General features: G+C 30.8%; 1 protein-coding gene across 4 annotated transcripts in view; it reads left to right on the top strand.

Moving 5' to 3' along the window:
* The first annotated feature begins 311 nt into the window (after nt 1–311).
* Nucleotides 312–25,657, top strand: part of LOC134706871 (5'-AMP-activated protein kinase subunit gamma-1-like) — a 170,114-nt gene continuing 144,768 nt past the window's right edge. The window contains exons 1-2 of one of the 4 annotated variants that reach the window (XM_063566196.1): nt 360–377; nt 3,882–3,971. In XM_063566196.1, coding sequence (XP_063422266.1) covers nt 375–377; nt 3,882–3,971 — 93 coding nt within the window. In that variant the 5' untranslated portion in view covers nt 360–374. Of the gene's footprint in view, nt 378–3,881; nt 3,972–25,183; nt 25,410–25,657 lie in introns of those variants that run through there. The other 3 variants (XM_063566201.1, XM_063566193.1, XM_063566194.1) reach the window with 3 other exon arrangements.

Here is a 25,657-nt window from a genome sequence, read left to right as displayed (position 1 = left end):
ATGTACGGTCTTCAACAGGGAGCCTTGGCTTACACCAAACAGCACACTATAAAGGGCCCCAAAATGACTAGTTAAAACCATTCAAACAGGAAAACCAATGGTCTTATCTATATAAAAAAAGAAACGATAAACACTTATGAGGCACATCAACAAACAACAACTACTGAACATCAGATTCCTGATTCAGATAGGTGCAAACAAATGCAGAGGCTTTCAATATTTCAACTCTATTCCTGTTTTTAAATGCAAATCAGATATGCAATATTGAAATTACTGATTATTCTGTGTCTTTCAGAGAACCATTACATATAAAAGACAAGCAAGTTTTTTGATGGTAACAAGTAATATGTGATTGTTGCAGGCTAGTATGGATCATGGTAAGTACTTTTACTACTAGATGTTAACCTCTGAAGTAGGGAAAAATAATACTGAAAAAACATATGTATTTAAGGAATGACTGTTACAATTTTTCTGTTGATGAAGATATAACATCAAAAATGTGGTGCACACTTAATGACCCGCTTAGAGTGTTATTTAAAGTGTGCACCACATTTTTTTATGTTATTTCAAATAGACAGCAAAAAATTTTAAAGTAATTTCTTATAACATAGTTCTAAATTCCATTTTAAACTAGAGAAAACCATGAAAAAATGTTGATGACAAAAGTCACATGACCAAATTATGTCTATGAGCTGATAAACAAAACAACGTCAGCCAATGTTAGATTATAAAAAAATAAAGAGAACAGCGGTATCATCTCTTGAAGCAAGTTCATTGATCATTGGTAGATGTAAGTTACTAAATGAAAAAGAGTGGACATTATATTGCCTGGATTCTTGCATAAATCAAGACAATTGTGTTTTCTTTTTATTTGAGTAAAATGGGACCCTTTTTAGATGTGTTTCCTCATACTTGCAGACAGTATAGTACATTCTCATCCTTGGGTCCCTGATGGATAGCTGTCTTGTGGGCAAGCATGCTACAACTTTTTATTTTTATATCAGTATATCTCGATCTAAAATTATAGCTAGAGTCTAGAGGCAATATCAAGTGATATTTATTTTGATGATAATTTCTTTTCTCTTTCTAATAGATCTGGAAATTTATAGATTGATATTTATTAATTAAGACTAAAGGCATTAGTTTTTATTTTTTTTACATTATTATAAGTATATTAATGTTTCATTCTCGATGAAGTGTTTTATAACCTTCATGCTTTGTACTTGAGAAAATTAAAAATTTGATCTTTATTTTCTTAGTTATTTACATATTTATCAATCAAAAGTCCTGCACAGAGTTATTGATATATATATATATATTTTGGTTCTTTTGTCCTTGAACTATATATATATTCTTATTTTAATCAATTGAAAGTGCCTTATAATAGGGAATGATTAATGGTGAAATATTAGATGGTCACATGTGACAAAATTTCATTGTATAGTCTGTTTCAAGATTACTTGTGAAAAACTAAGTATGTCTGTACTTGTTTCTTTTTTTATGCCCCATTTATGGGCATTATGTTTTCTGGTCTGTGCGTCTGTGCTTCCATCTGTTCATTCATCTGTCCATCCTTGCGTCCAACTTCAGGTTAAAGTTTTTGGTCCAGGTAAAAGTTTTTGGTGGAGGTAGTTTTTGATTAAGTTAAAGTCCAATCAACTTGAAACTTAGTACACATGTTCCCTATGATATGATCTTTTTGATTTTAATGCCAAATTAGAGATTTCCCCCCATTTCCATGGTCCACTGATGGGGCGTCCGTGTACTGGGGACACATTCTTGTTTGGTAAACACATTTATGCTTTATATTCTGAATAAACCAACCACAAGTCCTACTGCATTGGCTTGTAAAATTGCTTTCTGACTTGTAAAATTTCTCTCTGCAAGCCAACAGAATCCATCTCAAATTGAGCTACAGAGCTTGTGACTTTAAAGTTAATTGTGTTGGCTGTTAAACTGTAATGAGAATAAAGGTATACAGACAAAAACAACAAACATCATAAATAAATTAACACAAATATTACAATGTAAAGGAAATAATTAAAGTAGAGTTATAGTTTAGAATGATGTGATTTTAAGGAGGTCGTGTCCGTTTGACAGGGTTCTCTGACTGACCTTATTTTCATGGTTTAGTGATCACAAACATAATTATTTCCATAAGTGTGAAATACTAGATGCCTTTAAAATTTGTATGATTTTCAGATATATTGTTTCAGAGCTATGGGCCTTCTTCTTCTAAACTATATGCAATTTTTCATATGTGTCGCAGTAACTTGAGTTTTAATAGCTTTGTAAATCCTTTAATATGAAATTTGTACACACTATAATTTGTTTATTCCATAACCATAAGAAGTATTAAATCTACTGTACAATATCATCTCTCATTCAATTGTGGACAGGGAGGTAATGCACTCAGGTGGATTGGGAGGTAATGCACTCAGGTCGACAGATATATATTTGGTTAGCATAAAGTCCAGTTCTATTTTAACTTGTGGTCAGCTGAGGTTCATCAGAAAAATTGTAACCAATGATGGTCTCTTGTTCATCTGTCTTTCTAGTCTTTGATTAAAATCATCACAACTTATTATTCTCTGAAACATTTGATCAAACTGAGTCAGAGTTATATCTTGAAAGTCTATGAACACATGACCATGATTAGCCTTACACCAAAGGCCTTAAAAAGCTATTACGCCTGTCAATTTAACTTTCAGGTCTGTATCATCTTTTAAAAACAGTATTAAATTTAAATAAAAAGGTAGTTCAGACCTTTTGTTAGAACAGTTTATCAAGAAGTCTGATTAGCATTATATGGGTTTAAAGTGACATTTCATCTACTCTTGTTTTTATATGTAAAACAGAAGGAAAAGGATAATGTTATCTTTTCGTTTCCCTTGAGTGGTGGTTTATTGCCTGTAGAAATTCAAATCTATTAGACACAACATAAATATATCACATCCTGGATATAAGTAGCTAGGTTTCATCAATTATTCAACAGTCCATGCATAAAAATTATTACCTTTTAAAAACATATCCAAATGAGCATGTGTGTACTAAATAAAAATGACCACATAAGTCAAAAAACATATTTCTAAGGTTAAACATAAATTTATATTCTGGAAAAAGAATTTATTTTGACATTTTGTTAGATTAAACATTCAGCATACAGATTAAAACATTGTTTAATTTTGGCAAGAAAGAGCCAGAAGCAGAAGTAGACCCAAGTCTTTCAAGTTTATTAGCAAGACGTTATTGACCTATAGCAAAACAAATATTACGCCATAACCACTATGGTTTGTCTACCTGTCGTATAGGTGTAGTAATTTGTTATAATTGTAATCAAAGTTTACCTTTCTACTTGTTATTTATCACCTGTAAAAAATTAAACAAGAAATTGTTAATGAAGTATACTAAGCTGACACAGCCGAAACATTTTATCTAATGTAAATAGTTTTATTATTGAATACAGGAGTCATTCAGATGTGAACCTTTTCTTTTTACTCCACTATATCACAATGCAGTTCTACAGATGATGTTCTCCCAGTGTTTAGGATTTATGACAATAATTAAAATGAAGTGTGTCAATTTTTCTCAATTTGGAGTATGATTGATTGAACACGACTAAATTTAACGTTTAAACTTTATGCAAGTTTGATTTTCAATAACGTATTAAATTTCTTATTTAGACAATTTATAACTCCAGGAAAAAGTGAATTTATTTTTTTAAGTTTTGAAATATTGTGTGATATATAGTGAATAACTGAAAGAATTTAATGGAGATTTAATTCAATAGACAGTGGTTTAATTCAATATCTTGTGATTTAATTCATTCTTGTCTTGTTTTTTTTTATCTTTGGATTTAATCATTTTCTAAAATGGAAAAGATAGAAACTGTGTCAACTAAATGGGATCCTTGTTCTCCAATGTCTCCAAAGGAAGTCCTCCAGCATAGGCAACGGTCCAGAGTAGAATCGGTAAGTCTCAAGTTTTCTTTAAACTAGCTGCTTTCTGAGTTTTCTAAATAAGTTTTACAATTTTTTCCCCAGTGAATATTTGTTATCCCCTTTTAAAGCTTGAAAGTTGATGTATAAATCATTCAATGATTTAGTTTAAATATATACATAGTAATGGTCTCTAGTCTGCTCATCTATAAACTATAATCAGGGATGAGAAAATCAAATATTGAGCAATTGAAATCTTAAAAATGGTATACAAAACAATTTAAAACATTCAATGGCAGAACTGATTAAACTAATTTGTCAGTACTCTTCCCTCTTCCTGTTACATTGATCAGTAATAGAATACTTATACACTAAGTTGAATAGAAGTGCCTATTGTATCTTGCCAAATGTTAAAATGTTTTTTCATTGGATCCAGCTTTTATTGCCAAAAGATTGATAGATACTATCAGAATATAATGACCTTGGGATTTCATGAATGAAAAGTATCTTGGCTTTTTAATCGGATCATACCTAGAAATATTGAAGTTTTTATGCCCTGCATATAACCATATGAAACATATCTTTTTCTTGTTTGTGGCGCCTTCCCCCCTTTAGCCTGTCCGTATGTTCCTTCATTTGTATGTCTTGTATCAGATTGAGGCTTTGGTTTAAGGTTGCTAACCTTGAGTTTACATTGAACTAGAAACTTATTTCACATGTTCATTATCATATAAACTTATTAAGTCAAAAATAAGGTTTTGACCCAGATGGAATTAAAGTCAAAATACACTTCTTATTGTCTCTAGTCGTAGAGATTCATATTTTAATTATTTATTGTCTTCACAAAACTAATGGAGTTACACTTGGAAACAACACTAAACTAGCTATACTGTGAAATGTTATAAACAATGAGAACTAGAGCTGATCATATTTAATGTTAATGTTATATGGGATACTAAACATTTATCACAATTGGTATATAAAATTTGAATTGCTTTTTTATGATACTAAGTTATCTTAACCTTGAAATAGATATCGAAATAACCTTTAGTGCAATACCCCAAATTCCTGTTATGTAATACTAGTATACTTTTTGTACCTAAAAAATTCAGTAAAAAACATATCCGTAACTTTTCAATATGACATGAAGAGTAACAGCTTTTAAAGTCATCAGACTGAAACTGATATCTTTTATTGATAATTAAATCAATTTCCAACAGTGCATCCTTATTTAGGTTTTTAAAAATAGAGTTACTGTTATAAAGAAATATGTAACATCTCATGCAAGTTTTCCCTTAATATCATTCATACATAATTAAATTGATTTCCAACAGTACATCCTTATATATCTTTTAATAGAATAACTGTTATGAAGACATTTATGAATTATCTTATGTAAGTTTTAATTTTCCGGAACTCAATTTCCATCTGTCAAGTTAAGAGAATTTATTGATTGCGATCAAATTGTTTTTGGATTTTATGATGCCTTGGAGTTACCTCTTCTAATGTGTGGCATGGGTTATCACCTGATGTAAAAAATCATCATATTGTATCAGGAGTAACATGACTGGTGTTGCTAGTGGGGAAGGATTTGAGTTGGTTCTTCTGGGACACAAGTTTTCACTCTGGTTTTTGTTCGGGTTGATGAAATTCAATCTCAAGTTTTTTAGTAGTGTTTTCTAAAATATTCTTAGTCTTTTAGTCATTTTCCAGGGCTTTATTAGACTCAGTGTGACCACTTTGTGTCATCTCCTTCCTTTTCCAAAAAAATTCATGCAGAATTTAGTTAGAATTAATAGCACCCAATATGTTTTTCACCTTTCAATGACTTACAAGAATATTTCAAGGGTATAAGATATTTAAAACTTTAACTAAAGTGATCTTCTAATGTTTGATACATAACACCAGATAGATCCTAATTTCCATATTATAGCTATAATTAGAATTTAGTCTTATAAAGATTTGACTTTTCTCAATATTATATGTCAGTCTAGGTATTGGTGCGTTATCATTCTTGCCTGATGTAATATGTTGTCCCTGAGGAGAGAAATCTTCTTCGTTGGTAACCTTTGAACTAGTTTCATTTTAAGCCATATGTGTAGTATGCTACTTATTTTGGCTTATTGATATTGAACTTGCATTTTATGTATTGTAATAAGAATATTATTTGAAAATGGAGTAAAGGTTTATTCTGGTCAACTATTTTGGTGATTGAAAGATGTGGTCTAGATACTCAATGGGTAGTTTGTGTGCATTTAAAAATGATTTGCCTTTCCACATTCTGTGTCTGTACCAAGTCAATCTCCTAGGACTGTTGTTAACAGTAAAAAAAAACAACTCTTGTCTCTTGAGTTGAATATATCTAATAGAGCTTAGATGTCTGTACTATTGAATATAAAAAATACAATTGAGACAACAATAGACTGTGTTGTATGGTATTTTGTTGTACTGAAAGAGTGAAAGTATTAAAATGATAATCCTGAATAAGGGTGTAAAGGGCGAATTGTTCTCTGTAATTAATTTAAACATGGTTTCACATATAGCTCAACTCACAATTTATTTAAACAAATATTGTAAAATACTTCCAATCAATAAATAACAATGTTCAGATATATGCCATTTATAAAGCTATGTCAAAACGGATTCTTTTTCCCATTTAAAAATATTTCATGTAAGATAATGATCTATGAAATTTCATTTAAAATAAAACAATATTTGTTTACCTAGGAAAATCAATCTATCCTTAGTCTGGCACTAGATATTGACTAAGTGGCAGTAATCCTTTAAAAAATACATATTTTCTGATTGTTATGATATCCTATTTAAAGACATGAATATAATAATGTGAGGAGCAAACAGATTTTTATTCTTTTTTCTTTTTGATAAATATAAAAAAGAAGATGTGGTATGATTGCCAATGAGACAACTATCCACAAAAGACCATAATGACACAAACATTAACAATTATAGGTCACCATACGGCCTTCAACAATGAGCAAAGCCCATACAGCATATAGTCAGCTATAAAAGACCCAGATAAAGGTTATTTTTCATTTCATTTCTAGAGAATTGAAGAAAATAATTTTTAAGTAAAGTAGTTTTGCCTCTATTATTTAGCCTCTTTGCTAGAATAATAGTTTTTTTTATATACCTTTGATTCATACTCTAACAGGACACTGGTGGGGATCAATTAGTCTCCAAAGACTTAACATGGATGTACATGTAACACTATAGACAGGGGCGGATCCAGCCATTTTAAAAAGGGGGGTGGGTTCCAATCACATGTTCCCATTCAAATTCATTGATCGTCCCAAAAAAGGGGGGGTTCAAACCCCCAGACCCCCCCTCTGGATCTGGGCCGATAGTATTGGTATCATATATAGTATAATCAGTTGCTACCATCCAAGAATTTTTTTCTTTTTCTTTTAGAATTTTTTTTAACAAATGATTCATAAAGATAGAAAAAAATGGGCGGTTTAATGAAACACAAAAAGCATCTTTGATCAACCTATCTCCTGAAAAACTATTGAAGAGGGATTAATTGTCTGTGAAATTAAATCTGCTAAGTACTAGTAGTGAATAACTTTGACCTAAATGAAACTGGTGACAAATTATGCAACAAAATTAAACAATTAAGTTAAAAGTTATAAAACAAGTTGATAGTCTTGTTAAAGGTAAAAGGTTACCTCAAAATTGAGATAATAATAAGGCGAAATCTTTGATAGACCATTAACTTTCTATTTACAAAGATGAAATACTATGATTAACTTATTGTAATTTAAATGTACAAGGTCAGTAAGGTGACTTGTAAACCTTACAAGGTCAAAAAATACAAGTTCATTAATAATTTACCCTCAGGTCAAACAAGACAGAATTTCTGATCATATAGAGCATTAAGCTTTTGATTAGAATCTTAACAACTGGACTGTCAATAGAGGTCTTGATGAATTCACAGTCCAGTTAAGCATAAAGTATGACCTTAACTTCTCCTTTATATATAAACATATAGGCTTAAACAAAACAAACAATATATTCATATTGCCCATAAACCAGACAGTAAGAAAACCTACACAGAAAGGGTTGAAATAGGAGTAGAAATAAGGAGATAAGGAAAGACCCTTTTCTAAATTAAAGTGTCAACAATATAGCTGTTATTGCTAGTGTCAGACTTCCATCTGCCATGCCATGCATTTTCTTTTGCTTTAATCTGAACTGGCAGTAGTGGTCACCTTACTATCATGCAATTAATGCAAACCTAAATTCAACGACCAATTTCTGTCTTTTCAATATATTAATATTATCACTATCTACGTTTAACTTTTTATCTTTTTTATGCTCCATCTACATTATAGACTATAGTAGAGGGGCATTATGTTTCTTGTCTGTGTGTTCGTCCGTCCTCTCGTCTGTCCTGCTTCAGGTTTTTGGTTGAGGTAGTTTTTATACGCTCGGAACGGGACGTATTATGGTATACCGTTGTCCGTCCGTCCGTCCATCGTCCACACTTCGGACAATAACCCAAAAACACTTTCACCAATTTCCATGAAACTTTGGTGAATTGTTTATATCTATTGACGTGAGCTCCCTTTCGTTTTTTTTTAATTTCTGATTTTTAGTTTTGGATTTATGGGGCTTTATTCATAAAAAAGGGGGGATTTTCAACACTTCGGACAATAACTCAAAAAGGCTTTCACCAATGTCCATGAAACTTTTGGTGAATTGTTTATATCTATTGACGTAAGCTCCCTTTCGTTTTTTTTTTTAATTTCAGATTTTAAGTTTTGGATTTATGGGGCTTTATTCATAAAAAAAGGAGGATTTTTAACACTTCGGACAATAACTCGAAAAGGCTTTCACCAATGTCCATGAAACTTTGGTGAATTGTTTAAATCTATTGATGTAAGCTCCCTTTCAATTTTTAAAAATTTCAGATTTTAAGTTTTGGATACATGGGGCTTTATTTATAAAAAAAGGGGGATTTTTAACACTTCGGACAATAACTCAAAAAGGCTTTCACCAATGTCCATGAAACTTTGGTAAATTGTTTATATCTATTGATGTAACAAATGATACTTAATAAAATCTGATGAAAACATAAAACTTGTAAAATCTTTAGTTCAATTTAAAACATTAAATTTCTTGTAAAAAATAGGTTCCATGAATGTCATACGTTTGTACTATTATTGAATGGTTGCAAGGATGAAAGCACATTAGCAGTCCCTGAGATACTAACTGTCCCTGAGTCATATATCATTTTATGATAACATTTTATATAAATTCATTAAAAGACAAGTTAAAAGAGCAACGGGCGTATCATGCGCTAAAGCCCAGCCCTTTATTGAGGAAGTTGAAATCCAATCAACTTGAAACTTAGTACACATGTTCCCAATGATATCATCTTTCTAATTTTAATGCCAAAATAGAGTTTTTACTTCAATTTCACAGTCAACTGAACATAGAAAATGAAAGTGCGAATGGGGCATCCATGCACTTGGGACACATTCTTGTTTTTAAATAAGTTTAGCGATACCTTCATGTCTGAATATAGAATGAAATGTATAGTCTGAATTCAGATTCTATTCAGCCAGCTGTTTTTTTTAATACTGACTGTAGTTGACATCTTAGGTTGCAAGCTAATGGACAGTTCTATATGAGAATTCTTTGTGAGCTTATTTTGACTTGACAGAACCAAATAGACTGTTTATAGCAAATTATAATTCAACACCTAATTTTTGTTCTTGTAAATGTTTAAAAAAAAAACACACCAAAAAACATACTTAAATTATTCAAATTTTAGCTTGTAACTTATAATTAAAATGTTATTTATTATAAATAATTGATTGAAGTATTTGGAATACATGTACAAACATTTCTTTAAGATAACATGCAATAAGTGCATTCATATATGCAAAATTATGATAAAGCTTGACTTTGGGATGACCTTCAGAAAAACAAATCGTGACTGACAGTTCAATATTGTAGTTGTAAGTCATTTGTTAATCATTTAGATAAAGTTGTCTACAAGAATTATAATGTTATTACATTTACAATGATGTAGTAAAGTTGACCACTTATATAGTTTTCTTTGAATAATTGGGTTTGAGCAGCAAAAATTGGGAGCATATCAAATTTTAAGAACTACATGGAGTTGTATGGAATTATAAACATTGTAGAACACTAGCAACACAATTGGTGAGGTGTCTGTAGATCCTGTTGCAAAGCCTATTTATCATAGTTGCAATCCAAATTTCCAGTCTTTTATCTCTTGTCAACATAACAAGTAAAACCTACCAGTTCTGTTGTATTGTTTGTTACTTTGTTTGTGGCCTTAATAAGGGCCTCTATGGGTAGTCTAATTAGAGAAGAAGTAAACACTATACTAATAACATGATTTATGTGGGAAAATGTAGTGGGTTGACTGACTCCTTATAACAATTATACAATAAATGTACCAGCATTAATTTGATTTATATACATAAAAGAAAAGAGGAAATTTGTAGGTGTTGACTAATTGTTTTTGTAGAATGTATGAGCTCTTAGTCATATAGAATTGGTTGATTTCATTTATAGTGATATTATAAACCTTTGCATTTGTTCTAGTTGGATATTAAAATATTTTTGGATAAATCATCATGGAATTTGTATTTAAGTGTACCTAAAATGGAGTTGTAATAAAGAAAGCAATATCACGAGGATTGATGTCAGATATTTGTTGGTCACTTTTTCTTATCCCAGGCATAGATTACCTTAGCCGTATTTGGCACAACTTTTTGGAATTTTGGATCCTCAATGCTCTTCAACTTTGTATTTGTTTGGTTTATTACTATTTTGATATGAGCGTCACTGATGAGTCTTATGTAGACGAAACGCGCACCTGGCGTACTAAATTATAATCCTGGTACCTTTGATAACAATTTACACCACTGGGTCGATGCCTCTGCTGGTGGACGTTTCGTCCCCGAGGGTATCACCAGCCCAGTAGTCAGCACTTCGGTGTTGACATGAATATCAATTATGTGGTCATTTTCATAAATTTCCTGTTTACAAAACTTTGAATTTTTTCGAAAAACTTAGGATTTTCTTATCCCAGGCATAGATTACCTTAGCCGTATTTGGCACAACTTTTTGGAATTTTGGATCCTCAATGCTCTTCAACTTTGTATTTGTTTGGTTTATTACTATTTTGATATGAGCGTCACTGATGAGTCTTATGTAGACGAAACGCTCGTCTGGCGTACTAAATTATAATCCTGGTACCTTTGATAACAATTAGATTTATTCAATGCTTGTTAAAACTTTGTTGGTCACTCTTGGATACATTAAGTACTTGTCTAAATCTTGATGGTCTCTTTGTATGTATATTTACTACTTGTCTTAACCAAGGATGATTCAATGGAAGTCATTGATTAAGACCGAACTTTGGACTTATATCTGACTTATCTAGTTGGTTGTTGAGTTTTTTTTATACATATTTCAATAAAAATCCAAAGGAAAGAAAACATAAAATGTATGACCAAATGTAATAGTGTGACTCTTTTAGTGACCTCAAACAAATATTGTGCTAGGAACCTGGTCATTTGTTGTATTTTGTCATAGGTTGCTATTATGTGGTTTGGTTGATGACCAATCATGACAGTTTCTGTTATTTCATTCACAACTTTTGTAGACTTCAGGCAATTTATAGTATGACATATAATGAATGGACATCTGTCTATTGTCGTAGACTCTATTTTGACCTCTAGATGTCTTTTGTTTTTTTAAGGAAGTTTCTGCCTTTTATGCTGTTGTTATTGTCTTTGTGATGTTGCATAGCCCCAGTTTTAGCAAATTGATCTATTCTTTCAGATGCTTGATAACTTTGATTACACAGACATCTGAATTAACATTTAGTTACTGTTTTTCTCAAGCTTATTCTGTCTTATCAGTTTGAAAACAAAGTCCAGGTATTTTTTTCCTGAATATGCACTAGATTTTTTACACAGGAACTGAGTGACTATTTGTTCTGGTTCCAGGTGTAATACTGGTAAAATATGAAAAAGATGTATTTTTGTTTTGTCTTTCATTGATTTTGCTTTTGAAAATTTAAAAAACAACAAAATATTTATTGCTATATATGTACAGTAATGAGTTCTCATGATCCTACATCCTGTTGATACTGTTTACTTATATTTTTGAACTGTTCAATGTCATGAGTTTCTCTAATTGTTTAGAACATCTTTATAATAAATCCTTTGGATGTGTACTGATTGCTACTTTAGTCTGGGATAATATTATTTTTTATTAGTATTTCTTTTAACAAGCTTTTAATAACTCCCAGTACTCTCATTATAGAAGTGTTTTGTGTCTGTTGTTTTTATGTTAGATGTTTTTTGTGCTTCATTCTGATCTTTAAAGTTGAGCTATTTGAGCCTATTTTTTTAGGAGAGGGTTGAACTGACCCTGTTACATTGTATTGTGCTTGGTTTAAGTCAGGAGCATGTAATGCAGTAGTTGGTTCATGTCTGTCATATTTGTTTTTCTTTAATCGTATTGAAATAAAATAGACAAGGCCATTAATTTAGTTTTCTCTTTTAAATCTACCACATCTCTTCAATTTTAAATTAGAATGATGCAGAACAAATATTTAAGAAATATTTTTTTGAAGTTCTAAAAAGAATAGACAATTACCACCTTAGCATAGTTGAACTTTATGTCATTTCATAGTTTTTAATAAAACTTGAATGTTTGATAAATTCATTAGTATTATATTCTTACAGTATAGTTTCCATTTAGCATTCATTAAAAGCATTTAGATTTTTTGTTCATTTGACAAAAGGTTTTTAGTACATTTGTACATGAATTGATTTCATTGTTTTGAAAAGTTGTTGATAATTTCTGAAAAACAATTATGGAGAACTTGTTTAGATATTTTCTGAAATAGACTTTACTTCAATGAGGTTATAGTAAATCCCATATTAAATGATTTAGAGTTGTCTCCCATTTCACAAGTTTTTTGTTTAATATAAATTTATTTGAGGTCTGAATCTGTCACTGAATCTAGATTTTTTCAAGACAAAATAATTAAGTAAAAAAAGCTTTATTTTAATTCAGTCAATCACCAATGAGTTTGAACATAAACTGTAGGTAGACTATCTTATTTCTACCACTGTAAACCAGTAGTTGACCCTTTACAGTGGTAGAAAAAAGACTCAAGCAGTCCCTGATACTAATTGGTAGATCTATAGTATCAAAACAGGCTGATGTTTTGCTCATATAAATGATATGATCTACATTCTTTTAAAAAAAAAAAATTGTATCTTTTACTAATTGATCTAAATTAAAAGAAAAAAAATCAGATATGGCTTTTAGATTCACATTTGTCAGAAATTAACATCTTACTTAGAAATTAAAATGTCAAAAAGACATGTAAGATGAAAGGTCATCTCAAATGGTAAATTCCAGTAAGTACCATATTCAATCAGTGTATCTGCCAGATAACTTTCAACAAGCTAAACACAATCTACCTATCTACTGTGATCAACACCTTTTGCAGTTTAAGATCCAAGAGAAACTTCACGGTAAGACTTATCACAAAGGAACCCTGCAAACATCATATTTTCCAAAATTAGGAACTTAAATAATTTTGCAGCATACATAGCTGTTCAAATATAAATTTTCTTTATATATATGGTGTGTCAGTCTTTCTAACTAAATTGTAAGCCTAAGTGTCTTTGTTTGAAACCCAATCTGCTTCAATTTTTAGCTTTTTTATGTGGTTGCATCAATTTAATACTTGAAAAAAGGCAATATGTACGTATGCATTGAGTATTAAAATGTCTTAATAAATTAATCAGTAGTTCATACAGTACTATCAAGAATTGTTAATAAAGTTCAAGATCTAAATTCAACATTTTAGCTTTGAAGAGGCATTAGTAAATTAAGCTAAGAAATAAGATTTGATTTTGTTTTTTTCAAACATCTATAAAGGAGCAATATTGAAACAATATTTTGCTCTTGGCGGCCAGTCTTGTTCAATTTTGTCAAAAGTAATGTTCAGCATTTTAAACCTTATTTAAAAACATTGAAAACCCTTACCGAGAAATAAGCATGTTTGCCGCAAGTTTGCTGCCGCCGCAACCATTTTACCATGCAAATGAAGTTTGTGGCAAGCTTGCTGCAAACATAATTGTGCAAATTATATTTGCCGCAAGCTTGCCGCAATTGTTCGTTGCAAACTTGCAGGAAATACACATGTACCAATGTCATGTTTGTAGACACATTCTATTGATCTCTTTCAAATTACACAGCAACATTTTTAAAAAGTCAATTCCTGTCTTTATACAAACAGTCATTGAAGGAATTCTTGCAAACTCATAAGATTTAAGGAAATACATACATGCATAAAAAAGGGGCAGGAGTCATTCTCAAATAAGTTTTATTCAATCTTGCGGCAAACATATATAATGGTCAAAGTTTTATTGCAATCTTGCAGCAAACATTTTATTATTTTAAACTTTCTGGCAATCTTATGGCAAACATTGATGTTTCTGCAAACTTGCAGCAAACATCTGCAAACATCATTTTCTGTGTTCCTGCAAATTTTTTGTTTGCTGCAAGCTTGCCATAACTTAAGGGAAGTGTAGCAAGGTAACCATTAGGAAGAACCATTTCATTGACTGATTTGAATCACAAAACATCAATATTATACAGTTATAACAATGATTTACAGATATTTTATTATCTTTGATAGGAAATCAAACACACCTAAAAAAAATGTCATATGAAGATGATGAATGCATGTGCTAGTCTGTTTATTTATATTTGGTCTTATGATCATCTTATTGGTTAATTAGATGGCTTCTAGTCTGAAATACACAAGAAATACAGATATGTTATTATGATTCAATGTATTGTTATATTTGTTTGGGGCCTTTCACATTAATCCTGTATTTAGATTTTAGCATTACCTTGACAAATTTAAATATAAAATATTGAACTTTTCTGGATTTAATTGATATTAATTATCAATTTAGGGTCATGTTTTAATTTATTTTTATATTTTGAATTAATGGCTTCACAGCCCACCTTTTTTTTTGTTTATTTTAAGTTTGAGCCTAATTATAATAAATTTTAGAGCTCTTTTACAATTGAAAATTTGACAGACATGTTATCTGTGTTAAATGAAAGCATTAGTAAAAATATACAGTAAAGCATTCATTGCCTGTGTTATAGCCATAATATCTGAACTTCCTGAAATCTTTGATTATTCTATTAAAAAATTCTCTTTAACTTTTGCAAAAAAGTGATAAAAACACAATTCATTAGTCAAATCTATTAGATTAATGCTACTATATGTCTCATGTTTCTTTACTTATTAAAGGTCTTTTTAAACATTAAAATTTAACATGCTTATATTTGCATGGCTTTTTTGTGAATTTTTAACCCATTATAATATAATCCTAGATTTTATCGATTCAACAGCAGTCAAATAGATATGGTTAATATTAATGTGTTGTATAAAAATTGAATCTGTTCTTGTTTGTAGAAATGGGACTGAGCACAATATTTTGTCAACATGTAAAAAATGAAAAATACAGCAGAATATTTCTGGTGCCATGGATTGTGTAATATTGTCTAACTTTCAAAGCAGCTAAATAATACGGATATTTCTAGATTTTCTACAGAATTTAACTGCACACCTGATCCTGACAAATGTATTTTATGTCTTCTTACATATGTGAAAGAATCAATGGCCTGTTTTACAACTGTCAATAGTATATCTTTAAAGATACTCTTTTGTTTTAAAGGAGTGTTGACATTTATGATGACACTAGAAGTAATGCTTTCTAATCTTCTTTATAAAACTTTATTTGCTGCAGTCTAGAGTCAAAATTATGTTTTATATTATGAAATGAATAAGAGACGCTTTTCATAACATATTTAGCTGACATTTTCACATTTGAAATTATGTACTTTCTTGGCCAATGATATGAAAGTTGAAGAAATTTAAAAGTGTAGATATGTACAGGCAATATTTACTGTTTAGTGTCTTTAAATATCAGCGATATTTGTACTAGGCTAAGAAACAGGTGTAATGCGAGCTTCAGTAAGATATAACTACTGTTTCAAGCATCCTGCATTTATGTTTGAACATGTTTTTTTCATCCCAAGCATTGAACTTGTTTTTTAAAGAAATCGACTTGACTTAAATGTGGACGCAATGAGGACCCCCAAATTAATTTTTGATGTAAACAATAAAATGACACAACTGTTCGCTCGCAACAGACTCTGGTACCAAGAGAATTTATATGTCTAGTATATGTATATTGTGGCACTATAAATCCAATGGCTAAAGAGAAACTAATTTTTATTCAGTGCCTAGTTACAATCTGAATTGTCTTGTTAGGGACAGTTCTTTTATACATCTACAAACGTGACTTGATTTAGAAAGAATGTTGTTTGTTTCTACCTTTGACAGGTACTTACTTTTAAAAAGCCCAAAGCCACAAATAAAATGTTTCTAAAAAGTGACCATTACTTTTGGCCTCATATACTTAACGTTAGGTTAATTAAAGCCAAACTATTTAAAAAGTCTAATTAAATACGATGACCAAACGTTGCTGAATGAAAAAGCAATTGTCATAAACTTGAATATCCCTTAAGCTAAAACATTTACAAATAGAAAGTCACGTTTGTAGTTTAACAATAATACATACATTTATAAACTTTAGAAATTATATTTAATAATTTCAATACTTTCGATCACTGCATAGTGTAACATACCCCCCAATGTTCTAGAAATATAGCATAAATTTCTTTGCTACAAATATAACACTACAGGATCGAAAGATACCTAAAATAAAGAATCAATACACGAAACCTGAAATAAAACATAAATATATATATTATATAAATCAATCAATTGATAAATTTTACATAATTGTTCAATTTATTGTCAAAAGTTCTATGCTATCATTCTCCATCTACCATTTTCGTCTACCATCTCTCCGTCCACCATTTCTCTGTCCACAATTTCTCCGTCCATGATTTGTTTCCGTCCACCATACCTCCGACATCCATTTCTCCGATATCCTTACTCCGACATCCATTACTCCAACATCCTAAACTCCGACATCCTTACTCTGACATCCTAAACTCTGACATCCTTACTCCGACATCCTAAACTCCGACATCCTTACTCTGATATCCATACTCCTACATCCTTACTCCGACATCCTAAACTCCGACATCCTTACTCCGACATCCATACTCCGATATCCATACTCCGACATCGTTACTCCATCATCCATAACTCCGCCATTTGTATATACAATGTATAAAGAACAGTTAATTGTCATGTTTGTATATATATGAATAAATATAAAGTCAGTATATGTGATCGTATAGTGTTTTAAAACATTGTTCGTTATAATCGAATAGTACTTCAGTATTTACACGTTGTGTTTTATGCTATTACTTCAATTTATATTCGCACTGTTTGTTCTGCTAATTTTAGCAGTGGATATAAATTATTAGCCACTTCTTCCTTTGAGTTGTCTAAAATTGGTGCAGAGGGAACATCTCTGGAGGTGTTAACATCACCCTCGGTCTTAGCCGACACCAGTTTACTCACTCTGTCATACTTAGGGGCGACATTCTGCATCTTGCAACCACTTCCTCGTTTGACTGAACAAGGTAACTTATTTCTATATTTACATAATATGAAAATGATAATACCTAACAAAAGAGAAATTACTAGATAAATTATGTTATACACCCAATTTGGAAAACTTGAATCTTCTTGTATGGTTTGTAAATTTTTCAATTGGTAAATCAGATTATCCATTGGGATTTCTTTAATATTTTTAAACTCTTTTGGTAGCTCAGTCAAGTTAAACTTTGGTAAGGAGTCATGAAATGGCTTCCAAAGTTTTCACATTGTTAAATTATAATTTTGAATAACTTTCGTAAATGGATCATCCTCAAGAGTATATGAAGATTGTCTACTATAAAACGGCAAAAGCGTAAGATAGTCATTAGTTGCGGTACATGTCTCATTTAACGCTAAAATATTCAAAGGAGGGTTAATTATTTTAGTAAACGTCTTTTGCTTATATTTTTCACAAACAATGGCAAAGCGTAAGGGTGTGTTAGTGGTAACTAACCACGAACCAGACGATATATAACTTGCCATTGGAAGAACTGAGTTTGGTTCAACTACAACACAACAATATTTATCAATATCATTTTTCTTCAAGAACAAAGAAGTTATGCAATTTTTACTTAATAGGATAAACAAGACTTATAATTTTACAAAATTTCGTAAAAGTGTTTGTGCATGATTGAATTTCTTGCTGTTTAAGCAAAACATATTTTGACCTTTCTGCATTAACTGCAAAGTACTCTACGTCCGAATCGTATTTTGCAACCATACCTATACTTGTATGATTCTTTTGCATGGGCATTGGTAAATTAAATGCCTGATAAATTTCAAATTTATTATTTGAATCGAGAAGAGGTATTGAAATGACAACTAATATTCTACTGTCATACAGGATAGTGGAACATGTCAAGAACCTATAAAAGAACCACAGGTTTTCTTTTGGATCGTTACTCAATTCTAAATATTTTGGAAGTTTATCTTTTATCTCGATAAGAAGACCTTGTAAATTATTTGGTGTTATTGTACTTGGTGAAAGATGGCCCAATGAAAGCATGCTTAACTGATCTTTTATATGCTCTAAATAGAAAAATCCTCTTTGGATTAATTGTTTTAAATCCCCAGTTATTAAATCTAATTGAATATATATTTGCACAAAGTTTTCCAAATCTATTATTTGCTTTTCAATAGCCTCAGTTATATTAACCAACCAGATGTCTAAATCTTGCAACCCCCTTGATAATTTATTAATGGCGTCTCTATTTTGAGATACCTCTAGCCTAGTTACGTTTAAAATTGATAAATTCTCAGTTAAAATGTGTGAAATTTGCTTTTGATTTTGTGCCAATGTACGAACGTTGCCCTTAATAAAATTAATATCGTCTTCTGTCAATGTACCAAACAAAAAACTCATTGCACTGCCTATAAACGGCAAAACAGAACGTTTGTGTCGATGTAAAGTTTTGAAATCGTCAAATGTATCAGTTATTAAACGATGCATGTCCATTAACAGATTAAATTCTTGTTCTAAATTTGCAAAAGTATTATAAAAATGTTGTTCATAACGTCTTAAAACAGTTTGTGCTAATGCAGAGGATTTTACCATGTCATGGGATATTCTGTTCAAAAATCCTTCAAAAGGTTTTAAATCAATTATGAAGGTTACCAACCATTTTGACCTTGTGGTGGTAACAGTATTTACTTTGTCAAATACAATATTGTCAGATATGAAAGCCAACTCGCCAAAACCAAAAAGAAGTGTTAGAATTATATGTCCAGCCGTCCGTCCCATTTCCTACAATTAAACAAAATACCTAATTTTCATTTCTCTGGTTATAAAACCTTAAAATGATTTTAAATAGTTGCGTCTTGTGCTGAGCACATTAACTCTCATGGTGCAACCACAAAATATCGTTATTTATACTCTGTTTACATACAGATTTTACTTTTACAAAATAAACTGATATATTTTCTCCATCTGAAAAAATGTCGGTAACATCCGACTCTTCGCGCGCATCAGAATTTAATATCCGTTCCAATAAAGGAATTTTATCATCCTCATCAGTCTCACTACTTTAAAACGTCTTTACTATTTAAGCTTTTATTACGAATACATGTATTTGTTCGCTTCTTTAAATCCATTAAAGGAATCTCATCTCCATCCGAAGATGTGTCTCACTCATATGATTATTCTTTCTGTATAACCGATTTTAAAATGAGGTCCTATTTTCGAATGTCTCATTTGCTTCATTGTCGACCTCTATTTCACTTACGCTCGATTCCGGTGGAACAACGAATCTGCTTTTTTCTTAACTTTTTATAATTTCATTTGATTTTGGATTATTCCACGTTTTAATGAGTGCAGTTAAGATGTGCATGTACTTTAGAAAGTCTGGAAATACTTGATATATGAATATCTTACTCTAAATTAGCATACTCATCTCCTACTCTCAATATTCCTCAATCAAACTAAAGCCTTACTCCATTTTTTAACAAGCCAGTCACGACCTAGTATTAAATTTCTGTTCATGTCCGAAACCACATATTAAAATAATCGTGATATTTTTGTACTTCTTATATAAAAGTCTATTTCTATACACCCTAAAACGTTAAGAGAATTTCCATTAACTGATTTCAGTTGAACTGTCTTTTTATTTAATTTTGGCAATTAAGCTAAAGATTTATAAACATTAAAATGCATCAAAGACGCTTCCGCTCCAGAATCAACTAATGATCTAAACTTTTTGTCTATTAATATTTATGATGCAACTATTAGGATTTCCTGCCAAATTAATTGTATAAATTTTTGTCATTACTGGTTTATTAATTCTCTCTTTGTTGGCCTCGGAACAAAGAGAGCGTCCTAGTTTCCCTGATATCTATTTTCTTCTTCTACATTTCCAGCATTCTATTAGTTTGTTTAACTTTGAAATTTGGTCAAAAGCATTTACTTGTTTAGTTTTACTACAATCCTTAGATCTATGTATAAAATCGCTTACCGAGCTTGTGCTTGACTGATAAGCTACCAATTTTGTATTGTTTTGTTCCAAGTTTGTCAACATAGCATATTTTTCAATTGCTTTCATCCAATTTTTGATTTCACCTTGATCGCCCGAAAATGTTGGAATAATTTGATTTACCCCTTGAGCCCCTAACTTTATTGATAATCGTTGTAATTGATGAGAAAAATTTTGAAATGCTATCCCAAATTGTTGTCCCTCTTGTTCAGCCATGGTGAGAAAGTAACGGTTTTAAAAATGCAAAAATTTGTCTTACCTTTTCTGACAAGAGTAAAGATCCCTGGTCACGGCAACCAAAACAACCCTATATGTGGCACTATAAATCCAATGGCTAAAGAGGAACTAATTTTTATTCAGTGCCTAGTTACAATCTGAACTGTCTTGTTAGGGACAGTTCTTTATACATCTACAAACGTGACTTGAATTTAGAAAGAATGTTGTTTGTTTCTACCTTTGACAGGTACTTACTTTTAAAAGCCCAAAGTTACAAATAAAATGTTTCTAAAAAGTGACCATTACTTTTGGCCTCATATACTTAATGTTAGGTTAATTAAAGCCAAACTATTAAAGTCTAATTAAATACGATGACCAAACGTTGCTGAATGAAAAAGCAATTGTCATAAACTTGAATATCCCTTAAGCTAAAAAATTTACAAATAGAAAGTCACGTTTGTAGTTTAACAATAATACATACATTTATAAACTTTAGAAATTATATTTAATAATTTCAATACTTTCGATCACTGCATAGTGTTACAATATTGCTTCATGTTATCTGTACACCTGTATTAGTATAGTAGAAAGGTTGATTGCAGAATTAAGTAAAATACATCAACAATCTTAGGTGCATGCATATATATGTATACATGTATGTAGGGAAATGAAGGAAAGGGAATAGGGAAAACAAGGATGGGTTGTTGGGTGATTGCAGAAATATAAACCGTAAACAATGTACCTGTATCATATACAGTTGTTGGCTGATTGTCAATTTGCAAAAAGTGCCGCTCCTACTGGTGCTATGGGCCATCTTTAACTTTCAATGAGGTGAGGGTTTTTACCTTGTAGCCATTTCCAATAGAAATTTGGTCACTAAATGTCATGTTTTGTGTTGGGTAATATGTAGATATACATGTACATGTATGGTTAACAAATTATCTGTCATTCTTCAATCAGTTATGTAATACATTGTCACTGTAATTAATTGCTATGGTGTACTCTCCATCTAATAGTCTCTTCAATTGGAATAAAATTTCTTATTTGTATTCTGAAGGAAGAGTGGCTAGTTTTCTGACCATAACAGATCCCTTTACACTACATCTCTTCAGCAGGTGTGTAGGTGGAAAGTTGTGAAGCACTGTTCATATCAAACATACCATCTTTTTTCTAGTGGAAGTCCGAATCTTTGATCCTTAATTCTGGCTGAACCTTTTGTGGACCTACCTATTAAATATACCATTACATGAAATATTTGTAACTGGATGTTAAGCACCAGATCAATCAGTTGATCATTTAAGTATGTCCAAGGCTGTGAGAATTTAAAATAAATTTAAAGGGATTACTAGTATATATTACACGTCCCTTGACATAAGCTTCTTAATCTTGACTTTAGGTCTATCTGTATATGCTTTGTGTTTGAAAAAGGTGAAGGAGGATGCTATGCATGACATGACATGCTGACTATGCATTTTGGCCTTTGTCATTGTGGCAGGCCATACAGCAACCTTAAATTGGTCATTTCTGTGTTATTTGGTCTATTGTGAAGCGTTGTTTCATTGGTAATCATAACACATCTTCTTTTTATATGGAGTGGAAATTTTGATATAATTCATTTTGATAATAGGTAAATGGATGGCATTGAATTGCCCAAAAAAATGAAACATTTCAATTTTACAAATTATAATAAAAAAAAATTGGAAAGAAATTTCATAGTCTTGATTTCTTCAGTTAAAACTTTTCTACTGTAAATTTTTTTTAGTGGTAGAATTGATTTTTATTGAGTAATAAAGATATTTAATTCTCTGACTGCTGATGCTCTTTATTACTGTTCCTGACAATCTACAACGAAAGCATTTTACAAAGTAATAATAAATATTTGATATATACATCTTAGCTATATTGTAAGCAGCCTTGAGGTGTGAGAATACATTTTTATGCAGTGAAGACGAAAAATAAAGAACAAATATCTTTCATCTGTAAATGGAAATTGTTGCTTATATGACATTATAACATGAGCAAAGTCACTCTCTGATATCCAGATGGATTTCTGTTTCAGTCAGTTTTTGGTATGATACTTCATTCAATCTTTTGGAAGGGAGTTTGGTCGTTTTTTGAGTGCTCTGATTAGTTTAAAAATTTGAGTGGAAATGAAATGGTGACCATGATAAACCCCGACCCAAGTTCTAGGCAGTAAAAATCCACACTCTATATTTTATTTCAGGCCTTAACTATGAAATGGAAATCTAGCTAATAGCAATACATTGGAATGCCCTCACGGTAATCCGCTGTAAAAATTAAAAAAAAACCAGAGACATGGTTTTGACACATTATTTTATGCTCTTAATGATGAAATAAGCATACATTTATGAAAGGTATCTCTTAAAGAGACCAAGCTTATTTTAGAATAAGTCGATTAAGAATGTGGTTTTTTCAATTTTGTTCCAAAAATGGTCATTTAAAATTATGAAAATAGGATGGATGAAAAGTTACCTATAGTTGTTAATTTCTGTGTCATTTGGTCTCTGTTGGAGAGTTGTGCCATTAGCAATCAAACAACATCTTCTATCATATAAGTAATGATGGTTTGTAATATTGGAAATGTTTTATTGCTATCTCTAAGTGATCTTTCACTAGGCTTGATATTTTTCACAAAGTAATTGATATTTGAAGACTATTTTTCTACCTGCACACAGAATGTCAGAGAGCATGTAAATTGACATTATTATAACTACTAAGAGATACAGACTCTGTTAAAACACCATTTTCTAGGATGACATATCATTTATTCCCCTTCCAATTCCTTTGTAAATCAAAGAAAAATAATTGTGTTGAAATCATTAAAAAAAATTGTCTTACCAATTTCCTGTAGGAACCCCCCTTTTAAAATTTCTGTATAAGTGCCTGCCTTTGATGGATAATCTATATTTGTTGAGTATATCTTTTCTTAATGTACCATTAGTGATGATGTGAATCTCACTATTTCCTCATATTGACTAATTCCATCTCAGAATTTTTAGAAATAAACAAAATAAAACAGTCATCAAATTTTATCATGCATTTATTTTATTGATAGCAGTTTTGGATTAGAACTGGTATAACATTTGTTGAATTATGGAATCTTAAAAACATGACCATCCATTTTGCTGCTGCTATTTCATGTCAAGTGGATTTACCTAAATAAACAAATTAACAGCTTTACTGATGGTTGAATTGACCTTACTTAGCTTTGATAACAACATGCTATATTACAGCATTTCTACATGTAGTATGGCTATATGTTAATGTTGACCTTCTCACATTTTATGACATTTATGTTTAAAAATGTCACCATTACCTACAATCCATGAGAGAAATAATGACTTAATTGTTTACAGGTGAGAGAAACATCTCATTCATATTAGTCAACAGTGGACATAATGTGAAGTTGTTAGAAAACATATCACCCATTCTTAAGAGGATTATTTCTTACTTTGATTTTGCCTACCTTTTAAAGTGTAACGATTTATATATGTTTAACGATATAAACTCTAACTTTGATGTCTTTGGACAAATATATATATGTAAATGATTTGTGTTAATCTGTGTATTGGAGATCCATAACTTAATTATTTAACTGACCAACAAGAGGGAATTATATACAAGGTCTTAGTTTATTACATAAATTGTGCCGTAGACAAGTTCTTAATTTAATACTTTTGATTGTGTAAATATATATATAAGTATTGAATGGATTTATAACAATACCCTTGTGACCAATGGCATGATGGTCACCACACCAAAACTTTATGGATAATTTGTCATTGAGAACCGATTTAAATTTGGATAATGGAAAACGGATTTTGACTCTGTATTAGTTTTACCTCTATTGTTTGACTCTGTCAACATTGTTTATAGATATTGACCATTTTAATGTAGTCTTTGGATTAAAAAACATGGAAGGTCAAACTCGAAATTTAATGCGCTAAATTGATTAGATGATTGCAAGATTTTTTTATTTCTCATTGTCTAATGTTTGTGATATAATTATTTTAAAAGGATTATCTTAATTCTTCTTTGTAGAAACAAAGTATATATTTTTTTAAATTGCTGTTCTGCACATGCAGGTGCAGTTGTCCTTGTCATCAAGCAAACACAATTATATTTGGATAGGTGTTGTAAGATTGGTGATCAGATTTCATTACACCGATGGTTTAATTGGTGCATTGAATTTTAAACAGTTTAAATCTCGATTCTTACTTTTGGAGAAATGACTTTGAAATAAGTATAGTAAACCTGTGTTGTTGAACTGGATTTTAATTAGAAACAAAGCAGAGTCTTCATCTGTGTCTGTGGAACAGAATCTCTCAATAAAACCTAATGTGCCTTAATCATCTGATTGCATGATAATACTAAAAGGATTATACATTTATTCTGTAAATTGACATTGAAGTGAATCTTGATTTATATTTTACAATGAATTCACAAGGTAATGTGAAAACAATTTCTGTGAAGCCACTTCATGAGGAAAGTTGCCCCCAGTTTGTTTTAACTGTAACGGACTGTAGTTTACCATCAGGAGACATAGTGTGTAGATCAGAAAATGACATCAGAAAACAGGTAGGCATGGACAATTGTTTTTTTTCATTTTTTAGTCTTTAAAAAAACCCCAAATGCTTTCATTTCTTAGATTTTTACTGCAGGGGTATAGAAGCAAATTGGTGAAAATAATAGTTGGATCACAAATATTGAGATTTATTGTCAGAAGTATGATTTTACATCCCAGAATTTGATATGAAGGGGTTTTGTACCATATTTACAGCACTTTTGTTTTTTAATCCTATAGATTTAGGAATTGTACTTCAGAT

This window comes from Mytilus trossulus, chromosome 2 (genome assembly GCF_036588685.1).
Source record: "Mytilus trossulus isolate FHL-02 chromosome 2, PNRI_Mtr1.1.1.hap1, whole genome shotgun sequence".
Taxonomy (NCBI): domain Eukaryota; kingdom Metazoa; phylum Mollusca; class Bivalvia; order Mytilida; family Mytilidae; genus Mytilus; species Mytilus trossulus.
The sequence above is the reverse complement of the archived record's forward strand: the minus strand, read 5'-3'. Positions and strand labels throughout refer to the sequence as shown.